At 60.7% G+C, this 27,682-nt stretch overlaps 1 protein-coding gene across 1 annotated transcript; it reads right to left on the bottom strand.

Annotated features, from left to right (window-relative positions):
- LOC141478755 (myosin-7) lies at nt 1-27,682 on the bottom strand. Its single transcript, XM_074167740.1, has 39 exons — nt 27,482-27,682; nt 26,049-26,192; nt 24,569-24,725; nt 24,375-24,402; nt 23,478-23,589; nt 23,115-23,207; nt 21,528-21,591; nt 19,354-19,452; nt 19,170-19,273; nt 18,933-19,071; nt 18,687-18,805; nt 18,414-18,563; nt 16,912-17,082; nt 15,509-15,818; nt 13,829-13,896; nt 13,644-13,731; nt 13,400-13,517; nt 13,194-13,317; nt 12,380-12,516; nt 12,160-12,286; nt 11,932-12,060; nt 11,609-11,851; nt 10,538-10,714; nt 10,287-10,432; nt 10,098-10,188; nt 8,201-8,590; nt 7,362-7,488; nt 7,146-7,264; nt 6,266-6,462; nt 5,646-5,829; nt 5,033-5,198; nt 4,826-4,950; nt 4,127-4,435; nt 3,509-3,712; nt 2,636-2,761; nt 2,240-2,515; nt 1,182-1,277; nt 123-257; nt 1-21 (listed from the first exon to the last, which is right to left on the bottom strand). Exons 1-39 carry the CDS (start codon nt 27,680-27,682, stop codon nt 1-3), a joined length of 5,814 nt encoding a protein of 1,937 aa, XP_074023841.1.

Below are 27,682 nucleotides of genomic sequence, written 5' to 3'. Positions count from 1 at the left end.
TCACTCCTCCTCGTGGAGCTTCTGGGGAAAACGAGGTGGGGGGGGGGGGGGAGGTTGTGGGGCAGCTATGGGGCAGCTATGGGGCAGCTATGGGGCAGGAGGGGGGGGGGACACACACCCACCTTGACCCCCATGTCCCGGCTTTTGGCCCGGAGCTTGTTGACCTGGGACTCGGCGATGTCGGCCCGTTCCTCCGCCTCCTCCAGCTCGTGCTGCGCCTTCCGGAACTTGGCCAAGTTGGTGTTGGCCTGGTCCTCCTGGAGGTGTGGGGCAGGGGGTGGGGTGGGGGGAGAGGGGGACGCATCAGTGGGGCCGCCCCATAGCGCTGGAAAGGGGTGGCGGGCCACCACTTGGTCTCCATCCGTCCATCCGTCCATCCATCCAACCTTCGTCTCCTCAACCGTCTCCTCCATCCATCCATCCCACCGCCCTCTCCAGCCCCATAAGTGTGGGGCAGGGGGAGACAAACATCAGTGGGGCTGCCCCATAGCGCTGGAAAGGGGTGGCGGGCCACCACTTGGTCTCCATCCATCCGTCCATCCATCCATCCATCCATCCATCCATCTCCTCCATCCATCCATCCATCCATCCCACCGCCCTCTCCAGCCCCATAAGTGTGGGGCAGGGGGAGACAAACATCAGTGGGGCTGCCCCATAGCGCTGGAAAGGGGTGGTGGGCCACCACTTGGTCTCCATCCATCCATCCATCCATCCATCTCCTCCATCCATCCATCCATCCATCCATCCATCCATCCATCCATCCCACCGCCCTCTCCAGCCCCATAAGTGTGGGGCAGGAAGGGACACACATCAGTGGGGCTGCCCCATAGCGCTGGAAAGGGGTGGTGGGCCACCACTTGGTCTCCATCCATCTCCTCCATCCATCCATCCATCCATCCATCCATCCATCCATCCATCCATCCATCCCACCGCCCCCTCCAGCCCCATAAGTGTGGGGCAGGAAGGGACACACATCAGTGGGGCTGCCCCATAGCGCTGGAAAGGGATGGTGGGCCACCACTTGGTCTCCATCCATCCATCCATCCATCCATCCATGCAACCTTCATCTCCTCAACCGTCTCCTCCATCCATCCATCCCACCGCCCCCTCCAGCCCCATAAGTGTGGGACGGAGCCGGCCCCACACGTGTGGGGCAGAGCCGGCCCCACACATCCGCTCACCGCCTCCTCCGCCTGCCGCTTGTAGGCCTTGACCTTCAGCTGGAGCTTGTCCACCAGGTCCTGCAGCCGCACCAGGTTCTTCCTGTCCTCCTCAGTCTGTGGGGCGGGGAGGGAGACACTTGTGGGGCAGGGAGACACTTGTGGGGCAGGGACCCACCCCTGCTTTCCCCCCTCCCCCCTCCCCATGGAGCACTTAGGGGGCAGGAGACAATTAACGATGTTCTCGGGGGGGTGGGGTGGTGGAACCCATCCAGATCTGTGGGTCGCCCCGGCTATGGGGCAGGAGGGGCGGGGGAAAGGAGGTGACTTATGGGGCCCACCAAAGCCCCACGGGAGGTTGTGGGTCACGCGAAGACGCTGAGGATGCTGGGAAATGAGGGGGGAGGTGGCCCCGGTGGCTGGTGGCCGTGGGGGCAACCGGGTTCTAGGTCACGCTATGGGGCAGGACGTGGGGTGGGGGAGGTTCTAGGTCACGTGTGACCCACCGGCCATGGGGGCAACCGGGTTCTAGGTCACGCTATGGGGTGGGAAAAGAGGTCCAGGTGACCCCTGTCCCCATGGCCATGGGGTCAACAGGGTTCTAGGTCACTCTATGGGGTGGGACAGAGGCCACGGGTGGCCCCAGGTGACCCATATCCCTCTTCCCATGGGGTCAACCAGGTTCTAGGTGACTCTAGAGCTTGGGACAGAGGCCACGGGTGGCCCCAGGTGACCCATATCCCCCTGACCATGGGGTCAACCAGGTTCTAGGTGACTCTAGAGCTTGAACCTGAGGCCACAGGTGGCCCCAGGTGACCCATATCCCCATGGCCATGGGGTCAACCAGGTTCTAGGTGACTCTAGAGCTTGAACCTGAGGCCACGGGTGGCCCCAGGTGACCTGTGTCCCCATGGCCATGGGGTCAACCAGGTTCTAGGTGACTCTACACCCGGGAAAAGAGGCCCGGGTGACCCATATCCCTCTTCCCACGGGGTCAACCAGGTTCTAGGTGACTCTACGGTTTCAACCATAGGTCCCCGTGACCGTCGGTGACCTCCCGTGTCCCCCGTCCCCCCAACCTGGTAGGTGAGCTCCTTGCCGCGGCGCTCGGCCTTGCGCAGGCCCTTGACGCTCTCGGCGTGACGCTTCTGCTCGGCCTCCAGCTCGGCCTCCAGCTCCTTCACCCGCGTCTCCAGCTTCTGCAGCTGCTTCTTGCCCCCCTTGAGGGCCAACTGCTCGGCCTCGTCCAACCGCAGCTGCAGGTCCTTCACCGTCTGCTCCATGTTCTTCTTCATCCGTTCCAGGTGGGCGCTGGTGTCCTGCTCCTTCTTCAGCTCCTCCGCCATCATGGCCGCCTGCACCCCCGGGGGAGGAAGAAGAGACGGAGAAGGAAGGTCCCCCCCCCCCCACCACCCAACGGTGGAAGGTCCCCGAGACGCGGGTCCCACCCACCCACCCACCAGGGGGTTACTCACGTCGGTGATGGCCTTCTTGGCCTTCTCCTCGGCGTTGCGGCACTCCTGGATGGCCTCCTCCACCTCCGTCTGCAGCTGGGAGAGGTCCCCTTCCATCTTCTTCTTCTGGTTGATGAGGCTGGTGTTCTGGTGGAGGGGTTGGAGAAGACTTCAGGAGGTGGCCACGGGGCTGCTGACCCATCTTTCTCCAGCCCCACGGGGCTTGGAGCTGCCTTTGCACCTCCAGGGTCTCCAGGTGGAGGAGAACCTTGAGGAACCCAACCCAGAAGAAGCTCCAACCCGTGGTTCCTCCAGGTTTTGAGGGTCCCTGGTGGGTGATCCTTGAGGAACCTACCCCAGGAGAAGCCCAAGACCCACCTTCCCACCTCAAGGTCCTCCAGATGGAGGAGAACCTTGAGGAACCCAACCCAGGAGAAGCCCAAGACTCTCCCTCCCTCCTCCAGGTCCTCCGGATGGAGGACATCCCGGAGAACCCACCGCAGAAGAATCCTCCAAAGTCCTCCAGATGGAGATCCTTGAGGAACCCACCCCAGGAGAAGCCCAAACCCGTGGTTCCTCCAGGTTTTGAGGATCCCTGGTGGGTCTTCCTTGAGGAACCCAACCCAGAAGAAGCCCAAACCCGTGGTTCCTCTGGGTTTTGAAGGTCCCCGGTGGGTGATGCTTGAGGAACCCAACCCAGAAGAACCTTCCAAGGTCCTCCAGATGCAGGAGATCTTGGGGAACCCACCCCAGAAGAACCCTCCAAGGTCCTCCGGATGGAAATCCTTGAGGAACCCACCCCAGAAGAAGCCCAAACCCCTGGTTCCTCCAGGTTTTGAAGGTCCCCGATGGGTGGTGACCCCCCCCTCTCCTTGGAGGACCCTGAGGTCTCACCTGGGAGTGGAGGAGCTGGACCCTCTCGCTGGCCTCGATCAGCTCCTGCTCGGCCAACTTGCGGGCCCTCTCCGTCTGCTCCACCACCGCCCGCAGCTCCTCCAGCTCCGCCTGCAGGAGGTTGTTCCTCCGCTCCACGATGGCGATGTTCTCCTTCAGGTCCTCGTTGGCCCTCACCACGTCGTCCAACTGCAGCTGGGTGTCCTGCGGGGCCGTGGCGGGGGGACAACGGTGACGGGGAGGAAGATGGTGGACCCACCCACCACCCCGAAGGAACCCAACCCAGAGGAACCCTCCAAGGTTCTCCAGGTGGAGGAGAACCTTGAGGAACCCACCCCAGAAGAACCTTCCAAGGTTCTCCAGATGGAGGAGACCCTTGAGGAACCCAACCCAGAATCCTCCAAGGTTCTCCAGGTGGAGAAAATCCTTGAGGAACCTACCCCAGGAGAAGCCCCAGACCCTCCCTCCCACCTCCAGGTTCTTCAGGTGGAGGAGATCCTTGAGGAACCCAACCCAGAAGAACCATCCAAGGTTCTCCAGGTGGAGGAGAACCTTGAGGAACCCACCTCAGTGAGGAGGGGCCACCCCTCAAGCCCTGGTGGCCCCCCCAAAACCCACCTTGAGGTAGCCCTGCAAGGTCTTGACTTGCTTCTGGGCCTCGGCGGCCACCCGGTTGGCGTGACCCAACTGGAGCTCCATCTCGTTGAGGTCGCCCTCCATCTTCTTCTTCAACCTGAGGGCCTCGTTGCGGCTGCGGGTCTCGGCGTCCAGCGAGGTCTGGAGGGAGTCCACCACCCGCAGGTGGTTGCGCTTGGCCTGCTCCATCTCCTCGTCCTTCTCAGCCAGTTTGCGCTCGTAGTCGGCCTTCACCTGGTTGAACTCCAACTGGGCCCTCAAGATCTTCCCCTCCTCGTGCTCCAGGGAGGCCTTGGAGGGGACAAAAAAGGGACCTTGAGGACCTCGGAGGAGACCAGGAGAACCTGGGGCCACCAGGAGAACCTGGGGCCACCAGGAGAACTTGGGGCCACCAGGAGAACCTGGGGCCACCAAGAGAACCTGGGGCCACCAGGGGAACTTGGGGCCACCAGGAGAACCTGGGGCCACCAGGAGAACTTGGGGCCACCAGGAGAACCTGGGGCCACCAGGAGAATTTGGGGCCACCAGGAGAACCTGGAGCCACCAGGAGAACCTGGGGCCACCAGGAGAACTTGGGACCACCAGGAGAACTTGGGGCCACCAGGAGAACCTGGGGCCACCAGGAGAACTTGGGGCCACCAGGAGAACCTGGGGCCACCTCCACGGGGTGGTTGGACCCACCTCAGCCTCCTCCAGAGCAGCCTGAAGCTCCAGCTTCTCGGCGTCCAGCTGCTTCCGCACCTTCTCCAGCTCGTGGATGGTCTTGTGGCCGGCCCCCAGCTGCTCCGTCAGGTCCGAGATCTCCTCTGGCCCCACCAGGAGAAGGTCCCATCAGCCCCACGGGGCTGGAGAAGAAGGAGGTGGGGAAGGGCAGGACCATGGTCTCACCTTGGAGGTTCTTGTTCTCCCTCTTGAAGGTCTCCAGGTGCTCCAGGGCCTCCTCGTAGGCGTTCTTCAGCTTGAAGAGCTCGGTGCTGAGGGACCGGGCCTCCTTCTGGGAGGCCTCCAGCTCCGTCTGCGACTCCTCGAACTTCTGCTTCCACTCGGCCAAGATCTATGGGGCGGGGACACCACCGGGACCGTGGTCACCACCAAGAACCTCCTCCTCTTCCTCCTCCTCCTCCTCCTCCCCCCCAAGGAGCTCCTGGAAGCTCCAGTGGAAGGTGGAGCTTCGTTGGCCATCGTTCTTGACTGTTGGCCATCGTTGACCATTGGCCATCGTTGACCGTTGGCCATCATTGACCATTGTTGACCATTGACCATCGTTGACCATTGACCATCGTTGACCGTTGGCCATCATTGACCATAATTGACCATTGGCCATCGTTGACCGTTGGCCATCGTTGACCGTTGGCCACCGTTGGTCACCGTTGGTTGTTGACCATCATTCTTCTGGGCTTCTTCTTTGGTGGGACCCACACGTCTCCACCCCCATCCCACCCTTCTCCTCCCCCCCACCCTTCCCACCCTCCCGTTTCTCTTGGTGGGCCCCCAAACCCACCTTGTCGAAGTTCCTCTGCTTCTTGTCCAGGGCGGCGGCGGCAGCGTTGGACCTCTCCAGGTCGGCCATGAGGTCCTCGATCTCGTTCTGCAGCCGGTGCTTGGTCTTCTCCAGGGAGGAGCATTTGGCGTTGACGGCCTCCACCGCCTCCTCGGCTTCCTGAAGCCTCTGGGCCAACTTCTTCCTGCCCCACGGTGGGACAACCACCGTGACCACCCGGTGGTGGTGGCCCGTGGTCCCACTTGGCCAACTCCAACCTTCTTCCAGCCCGAGGTGGGTCAAGACCCACCTCCAGCTCCTCCGACCTTCTCCAGAACCTTCTCCGGTGGAGGGTTCTCCACCTTTCTCCTGCCCCATAGGGGTTGTCCATCCCCCTGGAGGGGTCTCCACCCTCCTCCTGCCCCATAGGGCTTCTCCACCCGCTGGAGGGGTCTCCTCCAACCTCCTCAGAGCTCCACCCTCCCGGTTGTCCCCTCCCAAACCCCATCGAGGTCCTCCTGGGGTGGCACGTGGACCTTCTCCGAGTGCCCTCGAGGTCGGTATGGAAGCTTGGGTGAACCTCCTGATGTCCCCACCTCGGGGACAACGGTGGGGGACGGTAGGGGGGGGAGGGGACTCACTTGGCCTCCTCCAGCTCCTCGGTGCGTTGGATGGCGTCCGTCTCGTACTTGGTCCTCCATTGGGCCACCTCGGAGTTGGCCTTGGAGAGGGAGCGCTGGAGCTCGGCCTTGGCCTCGGTCTCCTCCTCGTACTGCTCCCGCAGGAGGTCACAGTCGTGCCGGGCCGACTGGAGGGCGTGGGCCAGGGCGTTCTTGGCCTTTGGGGTGGGGTGGGGTGGGGTGGGGCAGGAGAAAGGGGAGGACCATCGGGTCCACGTCACGTGGAACCCTCTTGGGGTTCTCCAACTCCGGAAGAGCTGGTTGTTGTCACCCCAACTCAACCAGAGCTTCTGTAGGCCCCGATTCAACCTTCTCCAGACCAACCAGACCTTCTCTGGACCAACCAGACCTTCTCCAGATCAACCAGAGCTTGTGTAGGCCCTGATCCAACCTTCTCCAGACCAACCCAACCATCCTTAGACCTTCTCTAGACCAACCAGAGCTTCTGTAGACCTTGACCCAACCTTCTCTAGACCAACCAGACCTTCTCTAGATCAACCAGAACTTGCGTAGGCCCTGATCCAACCTTCTCCAGACCAACCCGACCTCCCTTAGACCTTCTCCAGACCAACCCAACCATCCTTAGACCTTCTCTGAACCAACCAGAGCTTCTGTAGACCTTGACCCAACCTTCTCCAGACCAACCAGACCTTCTCCGGACCAACCAGACCTTCTCCAGGTCAACCCAACCCTCTTTAAACCTCCTCCAGACCAACCCAACCTCCCTTAGACCTTCTCCAGACCAACCCAACCTCCCTTAGACCTACCTTAGACCTTCCTTAGACCTTCTCCAGCCCAACCTACCCACCTGGAGACCCCTCCCCCCAACCCCACCCCCTACCTTGACCTCCTCCTCCAGCTGCCTCTTGAGGTCCTCCAGCTGCTGGGTGTAGGTGAGCTTCCCTCGGGTCAACTGGTTGATGAAGGCCTCCTTCTCCTCCAGCTGCCGGGAGAGCTCTCCTGGGGGGTGGGAGAAAGCGGGAGAGGTCCCAAAGTCACCCCATTGGGCCGGTGGGGGGGAGACAACCGGTGGGGTGGGGAGGGGCCGAGTCCTCACCGTTCTCCGTCTGGAGCTTGGCCCGTTGGGTGGTGAGGTCGTTGACGGTGCGTTGGGCCTCCTCGGCCTTGGTGCGGTGCTCGTTCATCTGGTCCTCCATGGTGCGGCACATCTTCTCCAGGTTGGCCTGGAGAAGCCCCAGGGCGGGGAGATGGAGGGAGGGAAGGGGGGGACAAGAGGATGGAAGAGGGTCACCAACCCAACCCCCCTTAGACCTTCTCCAACCCAACCCGACCTCCCTTAGACCTTCTCCAACCCAACCCGACCTTCTCCAACCCAACCCAACCTCCCTTAGACCTTCTCCAGACCAACCCAACCCTCTTTAAACCTCCTCCAGACCAACCCAACCTCCCTTAGACCTTCTCCAACCCAACTCGACCTTCTCCAACCCAACCCAACCTCCCTTAGACCTTCTCCAGACCAATCCAACCCTCTTTAAACCTCCTCCAACCCAACCCAACCTCCCTTAGACCTTCTCCAGACCAATCCAACCCTCTTTAAACCTCCTCCAGACCAACCCAACCTCCCTTAGACCTTCTCCAACCCAACCTGACCTTCTCCAACCCAACCCAACCTCCCTTAGACCTTCTCCAGACCAACCCAACCTTCTCCAGACCAACCCGACCTCCTTTAGACCTTCTCCAGACCAACCCAACCTTCTCCAGACCAACCCGACCTCCCTTAGACCTTCTCCAGACCAAGGCAACCTTCGCCAGATCTTCTCCAACCCAACCCAACCTCCCTTAGACCTTCTCCAGACCAAGGCAACCTTCGCCAGATCTTCTCCAACCCAACCCAACCTCCCTTAGACCTCCTCCAGACCCACCCCCGTCGCCCACCTTGGCCTTGAGGAGCTGCTCCAGGTTGGAGCCCACGTCGTCCAGCTCCAGCTTGAGCTCGCTCTTCTCCTTCTCCAGCTTCTGCTTGACCCGCTGGAGGTTGTCTATCTGCTCGCCCAGCTCGGCCACGCTGTCGGCCTGTTTCTTGCGCAGGGCGGCGGCCGTGGCCTCGTGCTGGAGCGTGGCCTCCTCCAGGTCCCGCCTCATCTTCTGGAACTCCGCCTCCCGCTTCTTGTTGAGCTCCAGCTGGACCGAGGTGGCTCCTCCCGCCTCCTCCAGCCGCTCGCTGATCTCCTCCAGCTCCCGCGACAGATCCGAGCGCAGCTTCTCCACCTTGGCCCGGCCCGTCCGCTCCGCCTCCAACTCCTCCTCCAGCTCCTCGATCCGCGCCTGGAGACACCACCACCCCCCCCCCCCAAACCCCCGGGGGGGCGGGGACAACCTCAGGGGGAGGGGCTCCACCTCACGTGGCTGCTTGACCCAACCCAGCCCCATTGGAGATGCTTTGACCCAACTCAACCCAACTGGAGACTCTTCAACCCAATGAACCGAAGACTCTTCAACCCAACCCAACTGGAGACTCTTCAACCCAACCCAGCCCAACTGGAGACCCTTCAACCCAACTCAACTCAACCCAACTGGAGACTCTTCAACTCAACCCAACTGGAGATCCTTCAACTCAACCCAACCCAACCCAACTGGAGACCCTTCAATCCAACCCAACCCAACTGGAGACCCTTCAACCCAATGAACCGAAGACTCTTCAACCCAACCCAACTGGAGACCCTTCAACTCTACCCAACCCAACTGGAGACCCTTCAACCCAACCCAACCCAACTGGAGACTCTTCAACCCAATGAACCGAAGACTCTTCAACCCAACCCACCTGGAGACTCTTCAACTCAACCCAACTGGAGACCCTTCAATCCAACCCAACCCAACTGGAGACCCTTCAACTCTACCCAACCCAACTGGAGACCCTTCAACCCAACCCAACTGGAGACTCTTCAACCCAATGAACCGAAGACTCTTCAACCCAACCCAACTGGAGACTCTTCAACTCAACTCAACCCAACCCAACTGGAGACTCTTCAACCCAATGAACTGAAGACTCTTCAACTCAACCCAACTGGAGATCCTTCAACCCAACCCAACCCAACTGGAGACCCTTCAATCCAACCCAACCCAACTGGAGACCCTTCAATCCAACCCAACCCAACTGGAGACCCTTCAACTCAACCCAACCCAACCCAACTGGAGACCCTTCAATCCAACCCAACCCAACTGGAGACCCTTCAACCCAATGAACCGAAGACTCTTCAACCCAACCCAACTGGAGACTCTTCAACTCAACCCAACTGGAGATCCTTCAACTCAACCCAACCCAACCCAACTGGAGACCCTTCAACTCAACTCAACCCAACTGGAGACCCTTCAACTCAACTCAACCCAACCCAACTGGAGACCCTTCAACCCAACCCAACTGGAGACTCTTCAACCCAATGAACCGAAGACTCTTCAACCCAACCCAACTGGAGACTCTTCAACTCAACCCAACCCAACTGGAGACCCTTCAACTCAACTCAACCCAACCCAACTGGAGACTCTTCAACCCAACCCAACCCAACTGGAGACCCTTCAACTCAACCCAACCCAACCCAACTGGAGACTCTTCAACCCAACCCAACCCAACTGGAGACCCTTCAACTCAACCCAACCCAACCCAACTGGAGACTCTTCAACTCAACCCAACCCAACTGGAGACCCTTCAACCCAACCCTGGATCTGCTGGTCCAGGACCTTCTCAGGGACGGAGCAAGAGTGGGGGAGGAGCAGATCCTCCCGGTTGACCCCTCCCCCTCCCCCCAACCTCACCCCTCCCCCGCCCCGCCCTCACCTGAAGCTCTTTGAGCTTCTTCTGGAGTTGGGCGGCCACGGCCTGCTCGTCCTCGATGCGGGCGTTGAGGGCGTTGAGCTCAAAGTCCTTCCTGGGTGGGGAGGAGAAGAAGAAGAAGACCGTCCCGTCACCGTCACCGGCCTCCCAGGGGATTGTGGGGTTAAAAAAAGTGGGGCGGGGCCTCCTCACTTCTTCAGCCTCTCGTCCAGCTGCTGCTTGTCGTTCTCCAGGTCCATGATGCTCTCCTGGGCCAGCTTGAGGTCACCTTCCAGCTTCCTCTTGGCCCGTTCCAGGTCCATCCGGATCTTCTTCTCTTGCTCCAAGGAGCTCTCCAGCTGCGGAGAGACACCGTCCGCCCGCCCCCCCCAACAACGTGCCCCACGTCAACCCCCCGAGGACAACCCCATAGGACCTTCCACCCCACCCTTCCACCCACTCACGTCATCCACTTGCTGTTCCAGCTTGACTTTGGCCTTGGTCAAGGTGTTGACCTTGTCTTCTTCTGCCTGGAGGTCGTCCAGCGCTTGCTGATGGGCTTCTTGAAGGGCCTTCTTCTCCTTGGTCAACTTGACGATGATCTCGTCCAGCCCGGCCATCTCCTCCGTGAGGTTCTTCACCTGCGGGAGGAGGAACATAGGGTCTCCAGGTGGGAGACAGGGGTGGGACAAGGGAGAAGGGGTTCTTCACGGTCTTGGTGGAGCTGGAGGTGGAGAAGATGGAGGAGAAACCAACCGGCTTTGGGTCTTCTTGACCCAACCCAACCTTGGGGTTCCTCAACCCGACCTTGGGGCTCCCCAACCCAACCTTGGATCTTCTCAACCCAACCTTGGATCTTCTCAACCCAATCTTGGGGTTCCTCAACCCGATCTTGGGGCTCCTCAACCCAACCCAACCTTGGATCTTCTCAATCCAACCTTAGATCTTCTCAACCCGATCTTGGGGTTCCTCAACCCAACCTTGGGGCTCCTCAACCCAACCCTGGGGCTCTTCAACCCGATCTTGGGGCTCCTCAACCCAACCCAGCCTTGGATCTTCTCAATCCAACCTTGGATCTTCTCAAACCGACCTTGGGGTTCCTCAACCCAACCTTGGGGCTCCTCAACCCAGCCTTGGATCTTCTCAACCCAACCTTGGGGTTCCTCAACCCAACCCTGGGGCTCTTCAACCCGATCTTGGGGCTCCTCAACCCAACCCAACCTTGGATCTTCTCAATCCAACCTTGGATCTTCTCAACCTGACCTTGGGGCTCCTCAACCCAACCTTGGGGTTCTTCAACCCAACCTTGGATCTTCTCAACGCAACCTTGGATCTTCTCAACCCGACCTTGGATCTTCTCAACGCAACCTTGGGGTTCCTCAACCCAACCTTGGGGGCTCCTCAACCCAACCTTGGGGCTCCTCAACCCAACCTTGGGGCTCCTCAACCCAACTTTGGGGCTCCTCAACCCATCCTCGGGGTCTCCTCAACCCAACCCAAGGGACCTCGAGGTGGAGGCCTCTCCCCGCCCTCACCTTGTTCTCGGTGGCGTGTTTCTCCTTCTCCACCTTGGCCAAGGACAACTCCAGGTCGTCGATGTCCTTCTTCAGCTCCGAGCACTCGTCCTCCAGCTTCCTCTTCTTGGCCGTCAGCTCGGCGTTCATCTCCTCTTCCTCCTCCACCCGCTCCGTCAGCTCCTTCACCTTGGCCTCCAGCTGGATCTTGTTCTTGATCAGCTGGTCGCAGCGCTCCTCGGCGTCCGCCAGGTTGTCCTGCTCCTGTTTGGGTGGTCCCGGGTGAGGCGGGGTGGCCCACCTTGACGTGGTTATGGTGGGGGGAGTTGGGCCACCCCACTCACGGCCTGCACTTGGAGCTGGAGGTCGTTCTTCTCCTGGAGCATGGAGACCATCTTCTCCTCCAGCTCCTTCCGCCGGGCCTCCGACTTCTCCAGGGCTTCCTTCAGCCGCCCAAACTCCTCCTTCATGGTCTGTGGGGCAGGAAGGTTCCCCACTGTGGGTCTCACCACCTTCCTCCCCACCTTTCACCGAGGTCTTCTCCAGCCCGACCCCTCCTCCCCCCTCCCAACCTGCATCTCCTTCTCCGTCTCCGCGCTCTTCAACAAGGGCTTGATCTTGAAGTAGAGCTTCATCCAAGGCCAGTTCTTCACCCCCATGAAGGCCCTGATGTTCCACTGGATGACCAGTAAGGAGTCCCTGGGTGGGGCAGGAGATGCGGGTCACCCGAGAGAGGTCCTCCCACCCCACGGTGGATCCCATAACTACTTCCCCCCACCCCACCCCACCCACCGGCGTTCCAGGATCTTCTTGAACTCCTGGCGGGAGAGGAACCCGCGGACCTGGGCCTGAAGCCGGGTCATGATCCTGGCCAGGCGCTCGTCTCGCATCTCCTCCAGGAGCCCCAGCAGCCCCGCCTTGAAGAAGACCTTCGGGGGAGGGGAGGGGGAGGTGGAGGTCAAGGTGGGTGTGGTGGGGTGGGGGGTGGGGTGGAGGGAGGGAGGGTGGAGAGGTGGGGGTTGGGACCTTGGGGGTCAATGAGACCTCGGGGGGTGGTGGGACCTTGGGGTCAACGTGATCTTGTGGATGGTGGGACCATGGGGTCGTGGGTGGTGGGACCTTGGGGTCCATGTGACCACGTGGGTGGTGGGACCATGGGGCAACGAGACCTCCTGGTGGGTCCATGTGACCTCACGGGCGGTGGGACCATGGGGAATAGAGACCTCGTGGATGGTGGGTCCGTGGGTCAATGAGACCTTGGGGGTGGTGGGACCATGGGGGTCAATGAGATCTCATGGGTGGTGGGACCATGGGTCAATGTGACCTCATGGATGGTAGATCCATGGGGTCCATGAGAGCTTGTGGATGGTGGGACCACGGGTCCACGTGACCTCATGGGTGGTGGGTCCACGTGACCTCGTGGATGGTGGGACTACGGGTCAACGAGACCTCAAGGGCGGTCGAGGAGACCATGTGGATGGTGGGACCGTGAGGTCAATGAGAGCTCATGGATGGTGGGACCTTTGGGGGTCAACGTGACCTCGTGGATGGGGGAGCTATGGGTCCACGTGACCTCACGGGGCTGGTGGGACCCACGTGCCCTCACCTTGGTGTGCCCGAACTTGTACTGGTTGTGGTCGATGTCCAGGGACCCCAGGAGCTTCTCGGCCCCTTTGCGGCTGTCGATGAACTGCCCCTCGGGGATGGCCGCCGGGTTCAGGATGCGGTACCTGGTGGCCCCACAGAAGGGAGGTGACACCCCGAGGTTGTCCACCCACACCCCCCGGTCCCCCTGCCCCACACGTGACCCACCGCTGGCGGAAGTCCCCGTAGAGGATGCGGTTGGGGAAGCCCTTGCGGCAGATGCGGATCCCCTCCAGGACCCCGTTGCAACGCAGCTGGTGCATCACCAGGGGGTTGTCCATCACGCCTGGTGGGACACACCACGGGTGGTTGGGGGGGGGGGGGGGGGAAGGGGTCAAGGTCCCGCCCCACGGCGACGGGGACCCACCACCTTGGATCATTCCCCCCCTCCCCCCCCATGGGATGGACTCACCAGGAGACTTGGTCTCGTTGGGGATGATGCAACGGACGAAGTGGGGGTGGGTGGACCTCAGGTTGGTCATCAGCTTGTTGAGGTTCTCCTGGAGGCGTTGGATGGATCAGGAGACGGTGGAGGGACCGAAGACACCCATCAACCTGCCCCCACAGAGCCCCCTAACCACCCCCATGGAGCCTCACCCGGTGGAGGGCGGAGACCGTCTGGAAGGAGGAACCTTTCTTCTTGGCCCCTTTGCCCTTCTCCATGGCTGTGGGAGGAGAAGAAGGACCAGGTGGGGAGGAGAAGACCACGTGGGGAGGAGAAGAAGGACCAGGTGTGGAGAAGGACCAGATGCGGAGGAGAAGGACGACGTGGGGAGGAGGAGGACCAGGTGTGGAGAAGACCACGTGTGGAGGAGACGGACCAGGTGGGGAGGAGAAGGACCATGCATGGAGGAGAAGGACAAGGTGGGGAGGAGAAGGACCATGCATGGAGGAGAAGGACCGTACATGGAGGAGAAGGACCACGTGGGGAGGAGAAGGACCATGTGGGGAGGAGAAGAAGGACCAGACGTGGAGGAGAAGACCACATGTGGAGGAGAAGGACGACGTGGGGAGGAGAAGGACCAGGTGGGGAGAAGAAGGACCACATGGGGAGGAGAAGAAGGACCACGTGGGGAGAAGACCAGGTGTGGAGAAGGACCAGGTGTGGAGAAGGACCAGGTGTGGAGAAGGAGGACCAGGTATGGAGGAGAAGACCAGGTGTGGAGGAGAAGGACCACGTGGGAAGAAGACCAGGTGTGGAGAAGGACCAGGTGTGGAGAAGGACCAGGTGTGGAGGAGGAGGACCAGGTATGGAGGAGAAGACCAGGTATGGAGGAGGAGGACCAGGTGTGGAGGAGAAGGACCATGTAGGGAGGAGACGGACCATGTGGGGAAGAGACAGACCACACATGGAGGAGAAGGACCATGTGGGGAGGAGGAGGACCACGTGGGGAGGAGAAGAAGGACCAGACGTGGAGGAGAAGAACAGACGCAGAGGAGAAGGACGACGTGGGGAGGAGGAGGACCAGGTGGGGAGGAGAAGGACCATGTGGGGAGGAGAAGGACCAGGTATGGAGGAGAAGGACCACGTGGGGAGGAGAAGGACCATGTGGGGAGGAGAAGAAGGACCAGACGTGGAGGAGAAGACCAGACGCAGAGGAGAAGGACGACGTGGGGATGAGGAGGACCAGGTGTGAAGACCACGTGTGGAGGAGACGGACCAGGTGGGGAGGAGAAGGACCATGGATGGAGGAGAAGGACAAGGTGGGGAGGAGAAGGACCAGGTATGGAGGAGAAGGACAAGGTGGGGAGGAGAAGGACCACGTGGGGAGGAGAAGGACCATGTGGGGAGGAGAAGAAGGACCAGATGTGGAGGAGAAGACCACATGTGGAGGAGAAGGACCACGTGGGGAGGAGAAGGACCATGTGGGGAGGAGAAGAAGGACCAGATGTGGAGGAGAAGACCACATGTGGAGGAGAAGGACCACGTGGGGAGGAGAAGAAGGACCATGTGGGGAGAAGACCAGGTGTGGAGAAGGACCAGGTGTGGAGAAGGAGGACCAGGTATGGAGGAGAAGACCATGTGTGGAGGAGAAGACCAGGTGTGGAGGAGAAGGACCACGTGGGAAGAAGACCAGGTGTGGAGGAGGAGGACCAGGTGTGGAGGAGGAGGACCAGGTATGGAGGAGAAGACCAGGTATGGAGGAGAAGGACCACGTGGGGAGAAGAAGGACCAGGTGGGGAGAAGAAGGACCAGGTGGGACAGTTCAACGATGGGGGTGGGCTGGGGACAAAGGAGGTGTGACGAGGAGAAAGCGGGTGGTGGTGACCCCTTACGCGCGTCGGCCCCGGCGTAGTTGGCGAAGAGGTTGGCCAAGAGTTTGAGGGCCGACTTCTGGTAGAGCCCCACCACCGTCTCGTTGAGGGGGTCCTTGTTCTTCTGAAGCCACCCCAGGATGTTGTAGTCCACCGTCCCCGCGTAGTGGATCAGGGCGAAGTGGGCCTCGGGCTTCCCTTTGATGTTGCGGGGCTTCCCGAAATTGGCCGACTTGCCCAGGTGGTTGTCGAAGAGCTTGGCCTTGAAGGTCATGTCGGTGGCCTTGGGGAACATGCACTCCTCCTCCAGGATGGACATGATGCCCATGGGCTGGGGAGGAGAAGACCCGGTCGGTCCTGGTGGCCGCTAACCAATGATCTCTTTGATGGACCTCAACCTCCATTGAGGTGAAGCTCAACTTGGGGCTTCTCTAGGAGCTTCTCCTGGAGCTTCCAGTTGAGGTGAAGCCCAACTGGAGCTTCTCCAGGAGCCTGGAGCTTCTCCTGGAGCTTCTCTAGGAGCTCCGGTTGAGGTGAAGCCCAACTGGAGTTTCTCCAGTAGCTTCTCCTGGAGCTTCTCCTGGAGCTCCAGTTGAGGTGAAGCCCAACTGGAGCTTCTCCAGGAGCTTCTGGTTGAGGTGAAGCCCAACTGGAGCTTCTCCAGGAGCCAGGAGCTTCTCCAGGAGCTTCCATTTGAGGTGAAGCCCAACTGGAGTTTCTCCAGTAGCTTCTCCTGGAGCTCCGGTTGAGGTGAAGCCCAACTGGAGCTTCTCCAGGAGCCAGGAGCTTCTCTAGGAGCTTCTCCTGGCGCTTCCAGTTGAGGTGAAGCCCAACTGGAGCTTCTCCGGGAGCCTGGAGCTTCTCCTGGAGCTTCCAGTTGAGGTGAAGCCCAACTGGAGCTTCTCCTGGAGCTTCTCCAGGAGCTTCCAGTTGAGGTGAAGCCCAACTGGAGTTTCTCCAGTAGCTTCTCCTGGAGCTCCGGTTGAGGTGAAGCCCAACTGGAGCTTCTCCAGGAGCCAGGAGCTTCTCTAGGAGCTTCTCCTGGAGCTTCCAGTTGAGGTGAAGCCCAACTGGAGCTTCTTCAGGAGCCTGGAGCTTCTCCAGGAGCTTCTCCTGGAGCTCCGGTTGAGGTGAAGCCCAACTGGAGCTTCTCCAGGAGCCAGGAGCTTCTCTAGGAGCTTCTCCTGGAGCTTCCAGTTGAGGTGAAGCCCAACTGGAGCTTCTTCAGGAGCCTGGAGCTTCTCCAGGAGCTTCTCCTGGAGCTCCGGTTGAGGTGAAGCCCAACTGGAGCTTCTCCAGGAGCCAGGAGCTTCTCCTGGAGCTTCTCCAGGAGCTTTTCCTGGCTCTCCCGTTGAGGTGAAGCCCAACTGGTGCTTCGCCAGGAGGTCCGTGGGACCTCCTGGGGGTGCTGGGGGAGGCGGTACCTTCTCGATGAGGTCGATGCAGGCCTGGAGGTCCATGCCGAAGTCGATGAACTCCCACTCGATGCCCTCCTTCTTGTACTCCTCCTGCTCCAGCACGAACATGTGGTGGTTGAAGAACTGCTGGAGCTTCTCGTTGGTGAAGTTGATGCAGAGCTGCTCGAAGCTGTTGAACTGGGAGGGGGGGGGGGGGGAGGAAGGGGTCAACCCGACGGCCAATGGGATCGCCAGGGTCAACTGAAGGTCCAATGGGGTCAATGGAATGGTCAATGGGGTCAATGCAACGGTTGATGGGATCAAGATGGTCAACTCGATGGCCAGTGGGGTCAATGGGGTCAAGGTGGGGGTCAATGGGGTCAACCTGAGACCCAATGGGGTCAATAGGGTCAAGGTGGGGGTCAGCGGGGTCAACCCAATGGCCAATGGGACCAACGGGATCCACTCAAAACCCAACAGGACCATCTCAAGACCCAACGGGATCATCTCAAAACCCAACGGGACCATCTCAAAGCCAACGGGACCATCTCAAGACCCAACGGGACCATCTCAAAACCCAACGGGACCAACCCAAAGCCCAACTGGGCCAATGGGATCCACTCAAGAACCAACGGGACCATCTCAAGACCCAACGGGATCATCTCAAAACCCAACGGGATCATCTCAAAACCCAACGGGACCAAGGGGATCCACTCAAGACCCAATGGGATCATCTCAAGACCCAACTGGGCCAACGGGATCCACTCAAGAACCAACGGGATCCACTCAAGAACCAATGGGACCATCTCAAGACCCAACGGGACCAACCCAAAGCCCAACTGGGCCAACGGGATCATCTCAAAAACCAACGGGACCATCTCAAGACCCAACGGGACCAACGGGATCCACTCAAGAACCAACGGGACCATCTCAAGACCCAACGGGATCATCTCAAAACCCAACGGGGCCAACCCAATGCCCAATGGGAACAACGGGACCATCTCAAGACCCAACGAGACCATCTCAAAACCCAATGGGATCATCTCAAAACCCAACGGGACCAACCCAAAGCCCAACTGGGCCAACGGGATCCACTCAAAACCCAACGGGACCATCTCAAGACCCAACGGGATCATCTCAAAACCCAACGGGGCCAACCCAATGCCCAATGGGAACAACAGGACCATCTCAAGACCCAACGAGATCATCTCAAAACCCAATGGGATCATCTCAAAACCCAACAGGACCATCTCAAAACCCAACGGGACCAACCCAAAGCCCAACTGGGCCAACGGGATCCACTCAAGAACCAACGGGACCATCTCAAGAACCAATGGGATCATCTCAAGACCCAACGGGACCAACGGGATCCACTCAAAACCCAATGGGATCATCTCTAGACCCAACGGGACCATCTCAAGACCCAACGGGACCAACCCAAAGCCCAACTGGGCCAACGGGATCCACTCAAGACCCAACGGGATCATCTCAAGACCCAAGGAAGGTGTCCCCCCCCCCAGTGGCCTCACATCAAAGATCTCGAAGCCGGCGATGTCCAGGACGCCGATGAAGTACTGCCGGGGCTGCTTGGTCTCCAGCGAGTTGTTGATCCTGGTCACCATCCAGTTGAACATCTTCTCGTAGACGGCTTTGGCCAAGGCCCCCACGGCGTAAATCACCTGGGAGAAGGTCACCCCGTGCCGACCTGTCCTCCCAGACCCCCGGGTGGACCCGTGGCCACCCCGAAAGGAGAGAGAGGAGGGGGGGGGGATGGGATGGGGTGGGGTGGGGACCCTTCTCACCTGCTGGACGTTCTGCCCCTTGGTGACGTACTCGTTGCCCACCTTCACCCGGGGGTGGCACAAGCCCTTGAGGAGATCGGCCGAGTTCAGCCCCATCAGATAAGCCGACTTGTCCGCCTCTGAGGACGCGGGTGGGGAGGAGAAGACGTAGAGGACCTGAAGGACCATCCCATCCCATCCCATCCCATCCCATCCCACCTCCCCAACCCTTCCGGTCCCGCCCCCTCCGTTCCCATCGGTCTCCACCTTCGGTGCCGTCGGGCTCCGCCTGCTCCTCCCGTTGCTTCTGCTTGAACTTCATGTTGCCGAAGTGCATGATGGCCCCCGTCAGCTTGTAGATGGAGTTCTTCTCCTCGGGGGTGAAGCCCAGGACATCAAAAGCGCTCTTTGGGGAGGAAAGTTGGGGGTGGAGGGGGGGGGGTCAAGGTCTTCTCCGGCCAATCCCACCCCACCCCGGGGGGGTTTGGTGGCCCCATAACTCACGTCGGTGGCCAACAGCTCCTCGCCGTCGTCGATGGAGGGGACGGTGGTCTCTCCTTGGGAGATGAAGGCGTAGTCGTAGGGGTTGTTGGTCACCAGCATCATGTCTGGGGTGGAAGGAGAAGACAGGGTTGGCCAATGAGGGGGGTGGGGGGTCAGGTGACCTCCTCCGTAGGGCGGGGCTTACCCAGAAGCTCCGGCTTCTTGTTGGAGAGGATCTGGTAGTAGATGTGGTAGTTCCTCTCGGCCTTCAGCTGGAAGATGACGCGGGACTTCTCCAGGAGGTCTGGGGTGGGGAGAGAAGAGGTGGGTGGGGGTTGGGAGGAGAAGGGGGAAGGGGGGGGGGGGAGGGGTCGAGGGGAGGAGGTGGGGGAGGATGAGGAGACGGATGAGAAGATGGAGAGAGGGATGAAGAGATGGAGAGGTGAGGAGAAGGTGGGACGAGGAGATGGATGAGGAGATGGAGACACCAGGAGATGGATGAGAAGATGGAGACGTGAGGAGAAGGTGGGACAAGGAGATGGATGAGGAGATGGAGACACCAGGAGATGGAGGAGGAGAAGGTGGGACAAGGAGATGGAGGAGGAGATGGAGACACCAGGAGATGGAGGAGGAGATGGAGACGTGAGGAGAAGGTGGGACAAGGAGACAGATGAGGAGATGGAGACACCAGGAGATGGAGGAGGAGATGGAGACGTGAGGAGAAGGTGGGACAAGGAGATGGATGAGGAGATGGAGACACCAGGAGATGGATGAGGAGATGGAGACACCAGGAGATGGAGGAGGAGAAGGTGGGACAAGGAGATGGAGGAGGAGATGGAGACACCGGGAGATGGAGGAGGAGATGAAGACGTGAGAAGATGGATGAGGAGATGGAGACGTGAGGAGAAGGTGGGACAAGGAGATGGATGAGGAGATGGAGACACCAGGAGATGGAGGAGGAGATGGAGACGTGAGGAGAAGGTGGGACAAGGAGACGGAGGAGGAGATGGAGACATCAGGAGATGGATGAGGAGATGGAGACGTGAGGAGAAGGTGGGACAAGGAGATGGATGAGGAGATGGAGACACCGGGAGATGGAGGAGGAGAAGGTGGGACAAGGAGATGGATGAGGAGATGGAGACACCAGGAGATGGATGAGAAGATGGAGAGGTGAGGAGAAGGTGGGACAAGGAGACGGATGAGGAGATGGAGACATCAGGAGATGGAGGACGAGAAGGTGGGACAAGGAGATGGAGGAGGAGATGGAGACATCAGGAGATGGAGGAGGAGATGGAGACATGAGAAGGTGGGACAAGGAGATGGATGAGGAGATGGAGACACCAGGAGATGGATGAGAAGATGGAGACACCAGGAGATGGATGAGGAGATGGAGACACCAGGAGATGGATGAGGAGATGGAGACGTGAGGAGAAGGTGGGACAAGGAGATGGATGAGGAGATGGAGACATCAGGAGATGGATGAGGAGATGGAGACGTGAGAAGGTGGGACAAGGAGATGGATGAGGAGATGGAGACGTGAGGAGAAGGTGGGACAAGGAGATGGATGAGGAGATGGAGACACCAGGAGATGGAGGAGGAGATGGAGACGTGAGGAGATGGATGAGGAGATGGAGACGTGAGGAGATGGATGAGGAGATGGGGAGATGGTGGGACCAAGAGCTGGAGGGTCAGATGGACGGTGGGACGAGGAGATGGATGGTTGGATGGATGGATGGATGGATGGTTGGATGGATGGATGGATGGAGACACCAGGAGATGGATGAGGAGATGATGGGACCAAGAGCTGGAGATGGTGGGTCAGATGGACGGTGGGACAAGGAGATGGACCATGGTTGGGTGGTGGGACGAGGAGATGGAGATGGTTGGGTGGTGGGACGAGGAGATGGACCATGGTTGGGTGGTGGGAGGAGGAGATGGAGATGGTTGGGTGGTGGGACAAGGAGATGGAGATGTTTGGGTGGTGGGACGAGGAGATGGACCATGGTTGAGTGGTGGGACGAGGAGATGGACCATGGTTGGGTGGTGGGACGAGGAGATGGAGATGGTTGGGTGGTGGGAGGAGGAGATGGAGATGGTTGGGTGGTGGGAGGAGGAGATGGAGATGGTTGGGTGGTGGGACGAGGAGATGGAGATGGTTGGGTGGTGGGACGAGGAGATGGACCATGGTTGGGTGGTGGGACGAGGAGATGGACCATGGTTGGGTGGTGGGACGAGGAGATGGAGATGGTTGGGTGGTGGGACGAGGAGATGGATGGATGATGGGTGGTGGGACGATGGGGTGGTGGTGGGGGGGTGGGACCAGGAGGAGGCGGTGGCCAATGGGGAAGGTCCCGCCCCCCGGAGCCCTCGGCCACTCACAGGTCTCGATGTCGGCCGACGCCAACTTCCCGGTGGCCCCGAAGTGGATCCGGATGAACTTCCCCTGGGGAGAAGACCTGGAGGTGACCACCTGCCCCATAGACCCTGCCCCATAGATCCCACCCCACAGACCCCTTCCCCTATAGAGCCCGCCCTATAGAACACCTGCCCCATAGACCCTGCCCCATAGATCCCACCCATAGACCCCTTGCCCTATAGATCCTGCCCCATAGACCCCACCCCATAGACCCCTTCCCCTATAGAGCCTGCCCTATAGACCACCTGCCCCATAGATCCCGCCCCATAGATCCCACCCCATAGACCCCTACTCCATAGACCCCGCCCCATAGATCCCACCCATAGACCCCTTGCCCTATAGATCCCGCTCCACAGATCCCACCCCATAGATCCCGCCCCATAGACCCCTTCCCCTATAGAGCTCGCCCTATAGACCACCTACCCCATAGATCCCTACCCCATAGATCCCACCCCATAGATCCCGCCCCATAGATCCCACCCCACAGACCCCTTCCCCTATAGAGCCCGCCCTATAGAACACCTGCCCCATAGACCCTGCCCCATAGATCCCACCCCATAGACCCTGCCCCATAGATCCCACCCATAGACCCCTTGCCCTATAGATCCTGCCCCATAGACCCCTTCCCCTATAGAGCCCGCCCTATAGACCACCTACCCCATAGATCCCTACCCCATAGATCCCACCCCATAGACCACCACCCCATAGATCCCACCCCATAGACCCCTACTCCATAGATCCCACCCCATAGACCCCGCCTCATAGACCCCCTACCCCATAGATCCCACCCCATAGACCCCCTACCCCATAGATCCCGCCCCATAGACCCCTTCCCCTATAGAGCCCGCCCTATAGACCACCTACCCCATAGATCCCACCCCATAGACCACCACCCCATAGATCCCACCCCACAGACTCCTTCCCCTATAGAGCCCGCCCTATAGACCACCTGCCCCATAGATCCCGCCCCATAGATCCCACCCCATAGACCCCTACTCCATAGATCCCACCCCATGGACCACCACCCCATAGATCCCACCCCACAGACTCCTTCCCCTATAAAGCCTGCCCTATAGACCACCTACCCCATAGATCCTTACCCCATAGATCCCACCCCATAGACCCTGCCCCATAGATCCCACCCATAGACCCCTTGCCCTATAGATCCTGCCCCATAGATGCCGCCCCATCGACACCGACCCCATAGACCCCACCCCATAGACCCCTTCCCCTATAGAGCCCGCCCTATAGACCACCTGCCCCATAGATCCCGCCCCATAGACCCCACCCCATAGACCCCTTCCCCTATAGAGCCCGCCCTATAGACCACCTGCCCCATAGATCCCGCCCCATAGATCCCACCCCATAGACCCCTACTCCATAGATCCCACCCCATAGACCCCTACTCCATAGATCCCACTCCATAGACCACCTACCCCATAGATCTCGCCCCACAGCCCCCTCGCCCCACAGACCCCGCCCCACAGACCCCGCCCCACAGACCCCACCCCACAGACCCCGCCCCCTCCCCCCCGGCCCCGCCCACTCACGAAGCGGGAGGAGTTGTCATTGCGGACGGTCTTGGCGTTGCCGAAGGCCTCCAGGGCGGGGTTGGCCTGGATGATCTGGTCCTCCAGGGTCCCCTGGGTGGGGGAGGGGCAGGTGACGTCAGAGGTGACGTCATAGTGGGGGGGGGGGTGGGGCCAGGTGACACCGAGGTCCGAGAAGGTTGGGGGGGAAGGGGGGTAGGTTGGGCAGATGGTTGGATGGTTGAACGGATGGATGGATGGATGGAAGAGCGGTGGCCCCACCCCCCCCCCCCACTTTGTCCCCTCCCCCACCACGTGTCCCGCCCTCCCCCCCCCCTCCCCCACACCCTCCCCCTCCCCCCCCGCCGCCCCTCCCCCCCTCACCTTCCCGGGGGTCCCCGCCTCCTTCTTGCCCCGGTCGCCGATGGCGGCGATGACGGCGAAGTATTGGATGACCCTCTTGGTGTTGACCGTCTTCCCCGCCCCGGATTCTCCGCTGGAGGCAGCCAATGAGAGCGAGGCTTGGTTCGGGGATGGGCGGGGCCTCGGGGGCCTCAGGGGCGGGGCTTCAATGGGGAAGGAGGTGGGGATTCGGTGGGGAAGGGGGCGGGGCTTGGCGGTGGTGGACCTCCATGGGCACGTCCAGGTGGTGGTGGGAAAGGGTCGGGCTGTGGTTCCGAGGGGGGCGGGGCTATGGGGAGAGTGGGCGGGGCCTAGGTGGGGAAGAGGGCGGGGCTTCAATGGGAAAGGGGGCGGGGATTCGGTGGGGAAGGGGGCGGGGCTTGGCGGTGGTGGACCTCCATGGACACGTCCAGGTGGTGGTGGGAAAGGGTTGAGTGTGGTTCCGTGGGGGGCGGAGCCATGAAAATGGGCGGGGCCTCGGTGGGAAAGGGGGTGGGGCTTCAATGGGAAAGGGGGCGGGGATTCGGTGGGGAAGGGGGCAGGGCTTGGCGGTGGTGGACCTCCATGGGCACATCCAGGTGGTGGTGGGAAAGGGTTGGGCTGTGGTTCCGAGGGGGGCGGGGCTATGGGGAGAGTGGGCGGGGCCTAGGTGGGGAAGAGGGCGGGGCTTCAATGGGGAAGGGGGCGGGGCTTCAATGGGAAAGGGGGCAGGGATTCGGTGGGGAAGGGGGCGGAGCTTGGCGGTGGTGGACCTCCATGGGCACGTCCAGGTGGTGGTGGGAAAGGGTCGGGCTGTGGTTCCGTGGGGGGCGGGGCTATGGGGTGAGTGGGTGGGGCTTGTGTGTAGGGGGCGGGGCTAGAGACGATGACGTCACTCACGTGATGAGGATGGATTGGTTCTCCCGATCTGGTGGGGGCGAGAAGAAGGAGGAGGAAGAACCCCGTGAGGTTCTCAAACCCACCTCGGCTGGGTTTCTTCCCTCCCCCCCCCCCAATCTCCTGCCCCACATCTATGGGGCGACTGGGGGGGGGAGGAGGAGGAGGAGGACGTGGTTACGGGGGAGGTCCCTCACCCGTCAGCATGTTCTGGTAGGCGTTGTCGGAGATGGAGAAGATGTGGGGCGGGGCCTCGGACCTCTTCTTGCCCCGGTAGGCGGCCACCACCTCCGCGTTGTAGACGGGCAACCACTTGTAGGGGTTGACGGTGACGCAGAAGAGCCCCGAGTAGGTCTAGGGTGGGGACACGTGGGGGGGGGGGGGGTGTGGGTCAGGGCCACCAGGGTGCCACCACCACCAGAAGGGGCCAGGGCCAGAGCTGGGGTGGCCTCAAGGGGGTCGGGGATTGGAGGTCCTGGTTCTAGGTCACCCAAGGGGGCTGGGACTCTTGGGTCTTGGTGGCCCAAGGGGTCCAAGGATGGGCCATCCTGGTTCTAGGTGGCCCAAGGGGCCAGTAGAAGGGACATCCCTGGTTCTAGGTGGCCACAAAGGTCCGAGGGTGGGCCATCTTGGTTCTAGGTCACCCAAGGGGGCTGGGACTCTTGGGTCTTGGTGGCCCAAAGGGGTCTGGAGAAGGGACATCCTGGTTCTAGGTGGCCCATAGGATCCGGGGATGGGACATCCTGGTTCTAGGTGGCCCAAGGGGTCGGTAGAAGGGATGTCCCTGGTTCTAGGTGGCCACAAGGGTCCGAGGATGGGCCATCCTGGTTCTAGGTCACCCAAGGGGGCTGGGACTCTTGGGTCTTGGTGGCCCAAGGGGTCCAAGGATGGGCCATCCTGGTTCTAGGTCACTCAAGGGGGCTGGGACTCTTGGGTCTTGGTGGCCCAAAGGGGTCTGGAGAAGGGACATCCAGGTTCTAGGTGGCCCAAGGGGCCGGTAGAAGGGACATCCCTGGTTCTAGGTGGCCACAAGGGTCCGAGGATGGGCCATCCTGGTTCTAGGTCACTCAAGGGGGCTGGGACTCTTGGGTCTTGGTGGCCCAAAGGGGTCTGGAGAAGGGACATCCAGGTTCTAGGTGGCCCATAGGATCCGGGGATGGGACATCCCTGGTTCTAGGTGGCCCAAGGGGTTGGTAGAAAGGACTTCCCTGGTTCTAGGTGGCCACAAGGGTCCGAGGATGGGCCATCCTGGTTCTAGGTCACCCAAGGGGGCTGGGACTCTTGGGTCTTGGTGGCCCAAAGGGGTCTGGAGAAGGGACATCCTGGTTCTAGGTGGCCCAAGGGGCTGGTAGAAGGGACATCCCTGGTTCTAGGTGGCCCAAGGGGTCCAAGGATGGGACATCCTGGTTCTAGGTGGCCCCAGGGATCTGGGCCATCCTGGTTCTAGGTGGCCCAAGGGGGCTGGAGAAGGGTTGTCATGGTTCTAGGTGGCTCAAGGGGTCAGTAGAAGAGACATCCCAGGTTCTAGGTCACCCAAAGGGTCTGGACCACCCTGGTTCTAGGTGGCCCAAAGAGATCTGGAGATGGGTTTTCCTGGTTCTAGGTGGCCCAAGGGACATCTCAGGTTGTGGGTGGCCCCGTGGGTTGTCCCCGGTTCCGGTGGGGGGATGGACTCACGTAGATCATCCAGGAGGCGTAACGCTCCTTGAGGTTGTAGAGGACGGCGGGTTCGTGGAGGAAGGTCAACATGGCCATGTCCTCGATCTTGTCGAACTTGGGGGGGTTCTGCTGCATGATCTGGTCCTCCTTCACCGTCACCGTCTGCGGGGGGGGGGGGGGGGGAGGAGACCGTGGGATGGTGGTGGGGGTGGGGGGCAGGGCAAGGGATGCTGCCCCCCCACCCCCCACCCGTTGGGGGCCCTTGGAGGGGGGTGGAGAAGGTCCAGGTGTCCCTCAAGGGGTGGAGAAGGTTGAGGAGTCCCTCAAGGGATGGGGAAGGTGGGCTGGGTTCTAGGTGTCCCTTGGGTTCTGGAGAAGGTTGAGGTGTCCTTCAAGGGGTGGAGAAGGTTGAGGAGTCCCTCAAGGGATGGAGAAGGTTGAGGAGTCCCTCAAGGGGTGGAGAAGGTCGAGGTGTCCCTCAAGGGATGGGGAAGGTGGGCTGGGTTCTAGGTGTCCCTTGGGTTCTGGAGAAGGTTGAGGTGTCCCTCAAGGGGTGGAGAAGGTTGAGGTGTCCCTCAAGGGATGGGGAAGGTGGGCTGGGTTCTAGGTGTCCTATGGGTTCTGGAGAAGGTTGAGGTGTCCTTCAAGGGGTGGAGAAGGTTGAGGAGTCCCTCAAGGGGTGGAGAAGGTCGAGGTGTCCCTCAAGGGGTGGAGAAGGTTGAGGAGTCCCTCAAGGGGTGGAGAAGGTCGAGGTGTCCCTCAAGGGGTGGAGAAGGTTGAGGAGTCCCTCAAGGGGTGAGGAAGGTGGGCTGGGTTCTAGGTGTCCCTTGGGTTCTGGAGGAGGTGGGATGGGTTCTAGATGGTCCCTGGGTTCTAGAGAAGGTGGGATGGGTTCTAGGTGTCCTGTGGGTTCTGAAGGAGGTGGGATGAGTTCTAGGTGTCCTATGGGTTCTGGAGGAGGTGGTATGGGTTCTAGATGGTCCCTGGGTTCTGGAGGAGGTGGGATGGGTTCTAGATGGTCCCTGGGTTCTAGAGAAGGTGGGATGGGTTCTAGGTGTCCTATGGGTTCTAGAGAAGGTGGGATGGGTTCTAGGTGTCCTATGGGTTCTGGAGGAGGTGGGGTGGGTTCTGAAGGAGGTGGGATGTGTTCTAGGTGTCCTATGGGTTCTGAAGGAGGTGGGATGAGTTCTAGGTGTCCTATGGGTTCTGGAGGAGGTGGGATGGGTTCTAGGTGTCCTATGGGTTCTGGAGGAGGTGGGATGGGTTCTAGGTGTCCTATGGGTTCTGAAGGAGGTGGGACGAGTTCTAGGTGCCCCATTGAGGACGGAGAAGCTGGAGAGGGTTCTAGGTGCCTCCAGAGAAGCCGGGATGGCTTCTAACCACCCCCCAGCTCCACCTTCTGGAGATGTCCCTTGGGGGTGGGGGGGGGAGGGGGGAGGGGGGAGGCCCACCTTGCCGTGCTCGGTCTGGGCGGTGACCTTGCCCCCCTCGCGGCTGACGATGGTGGCCTTGACGAACTCCTCCCGCTCGTCGGGGACGAAGATGTCCTTCTTCAGGTCGAAGGGGCGGGTCTGGGCGGCCAAGCGCTCCTTCTCCGACTTGCGGAGGTAGGGGGCGGCCTCCCCGAACTCGGCCATCTCCACGTCGGGCAT

This window comes from Numenius arquata, unplaced genomic scaffold (genome assembly GCF_964106895.1).
Source record: "Numenius arquata unplaced genomic scaffold, bNumArq3.hap1.1 HAP1_SCAFFOLD_1049, whole genome shotgun sequence".
Classification (NCBI taxonomy): domain Eukaryota; kingdom Metazoa; phylum Chordata; class Aves; order Charadriiformes; family Scolopacidae; genus Numenius; species Numenius arquata.
The sequence above is the reverse complement of the archived record's forward strand: the minus strand, read 5'-3'. Positions and strand labels throughout refer to the sequence as shown.

Coding starts and splice junctions, on each gene's coding strand:
- LOC141478755 (XM_074167740.1), bottom strand. CDS start 27,682: ATGCCCGACGTGGAGATGGCCGAGTTCGGGGAGGCCGCCCCCTACCTC. Junction 13,318..13,399: donor TACGGGGACTTCCGCCAGCG/GTGGGTCACGTG, acceptor TGGGGCCACCAG/GTACCGCATCCTGAACCCGG. Junction 6,463..7,145: donor AGCTGGAGGAGGAGGTCAAG/GTAGGGGGTGGG, acceptor CCCACCCCAAAG/GCCAAGAACGCCCTGGCCCA.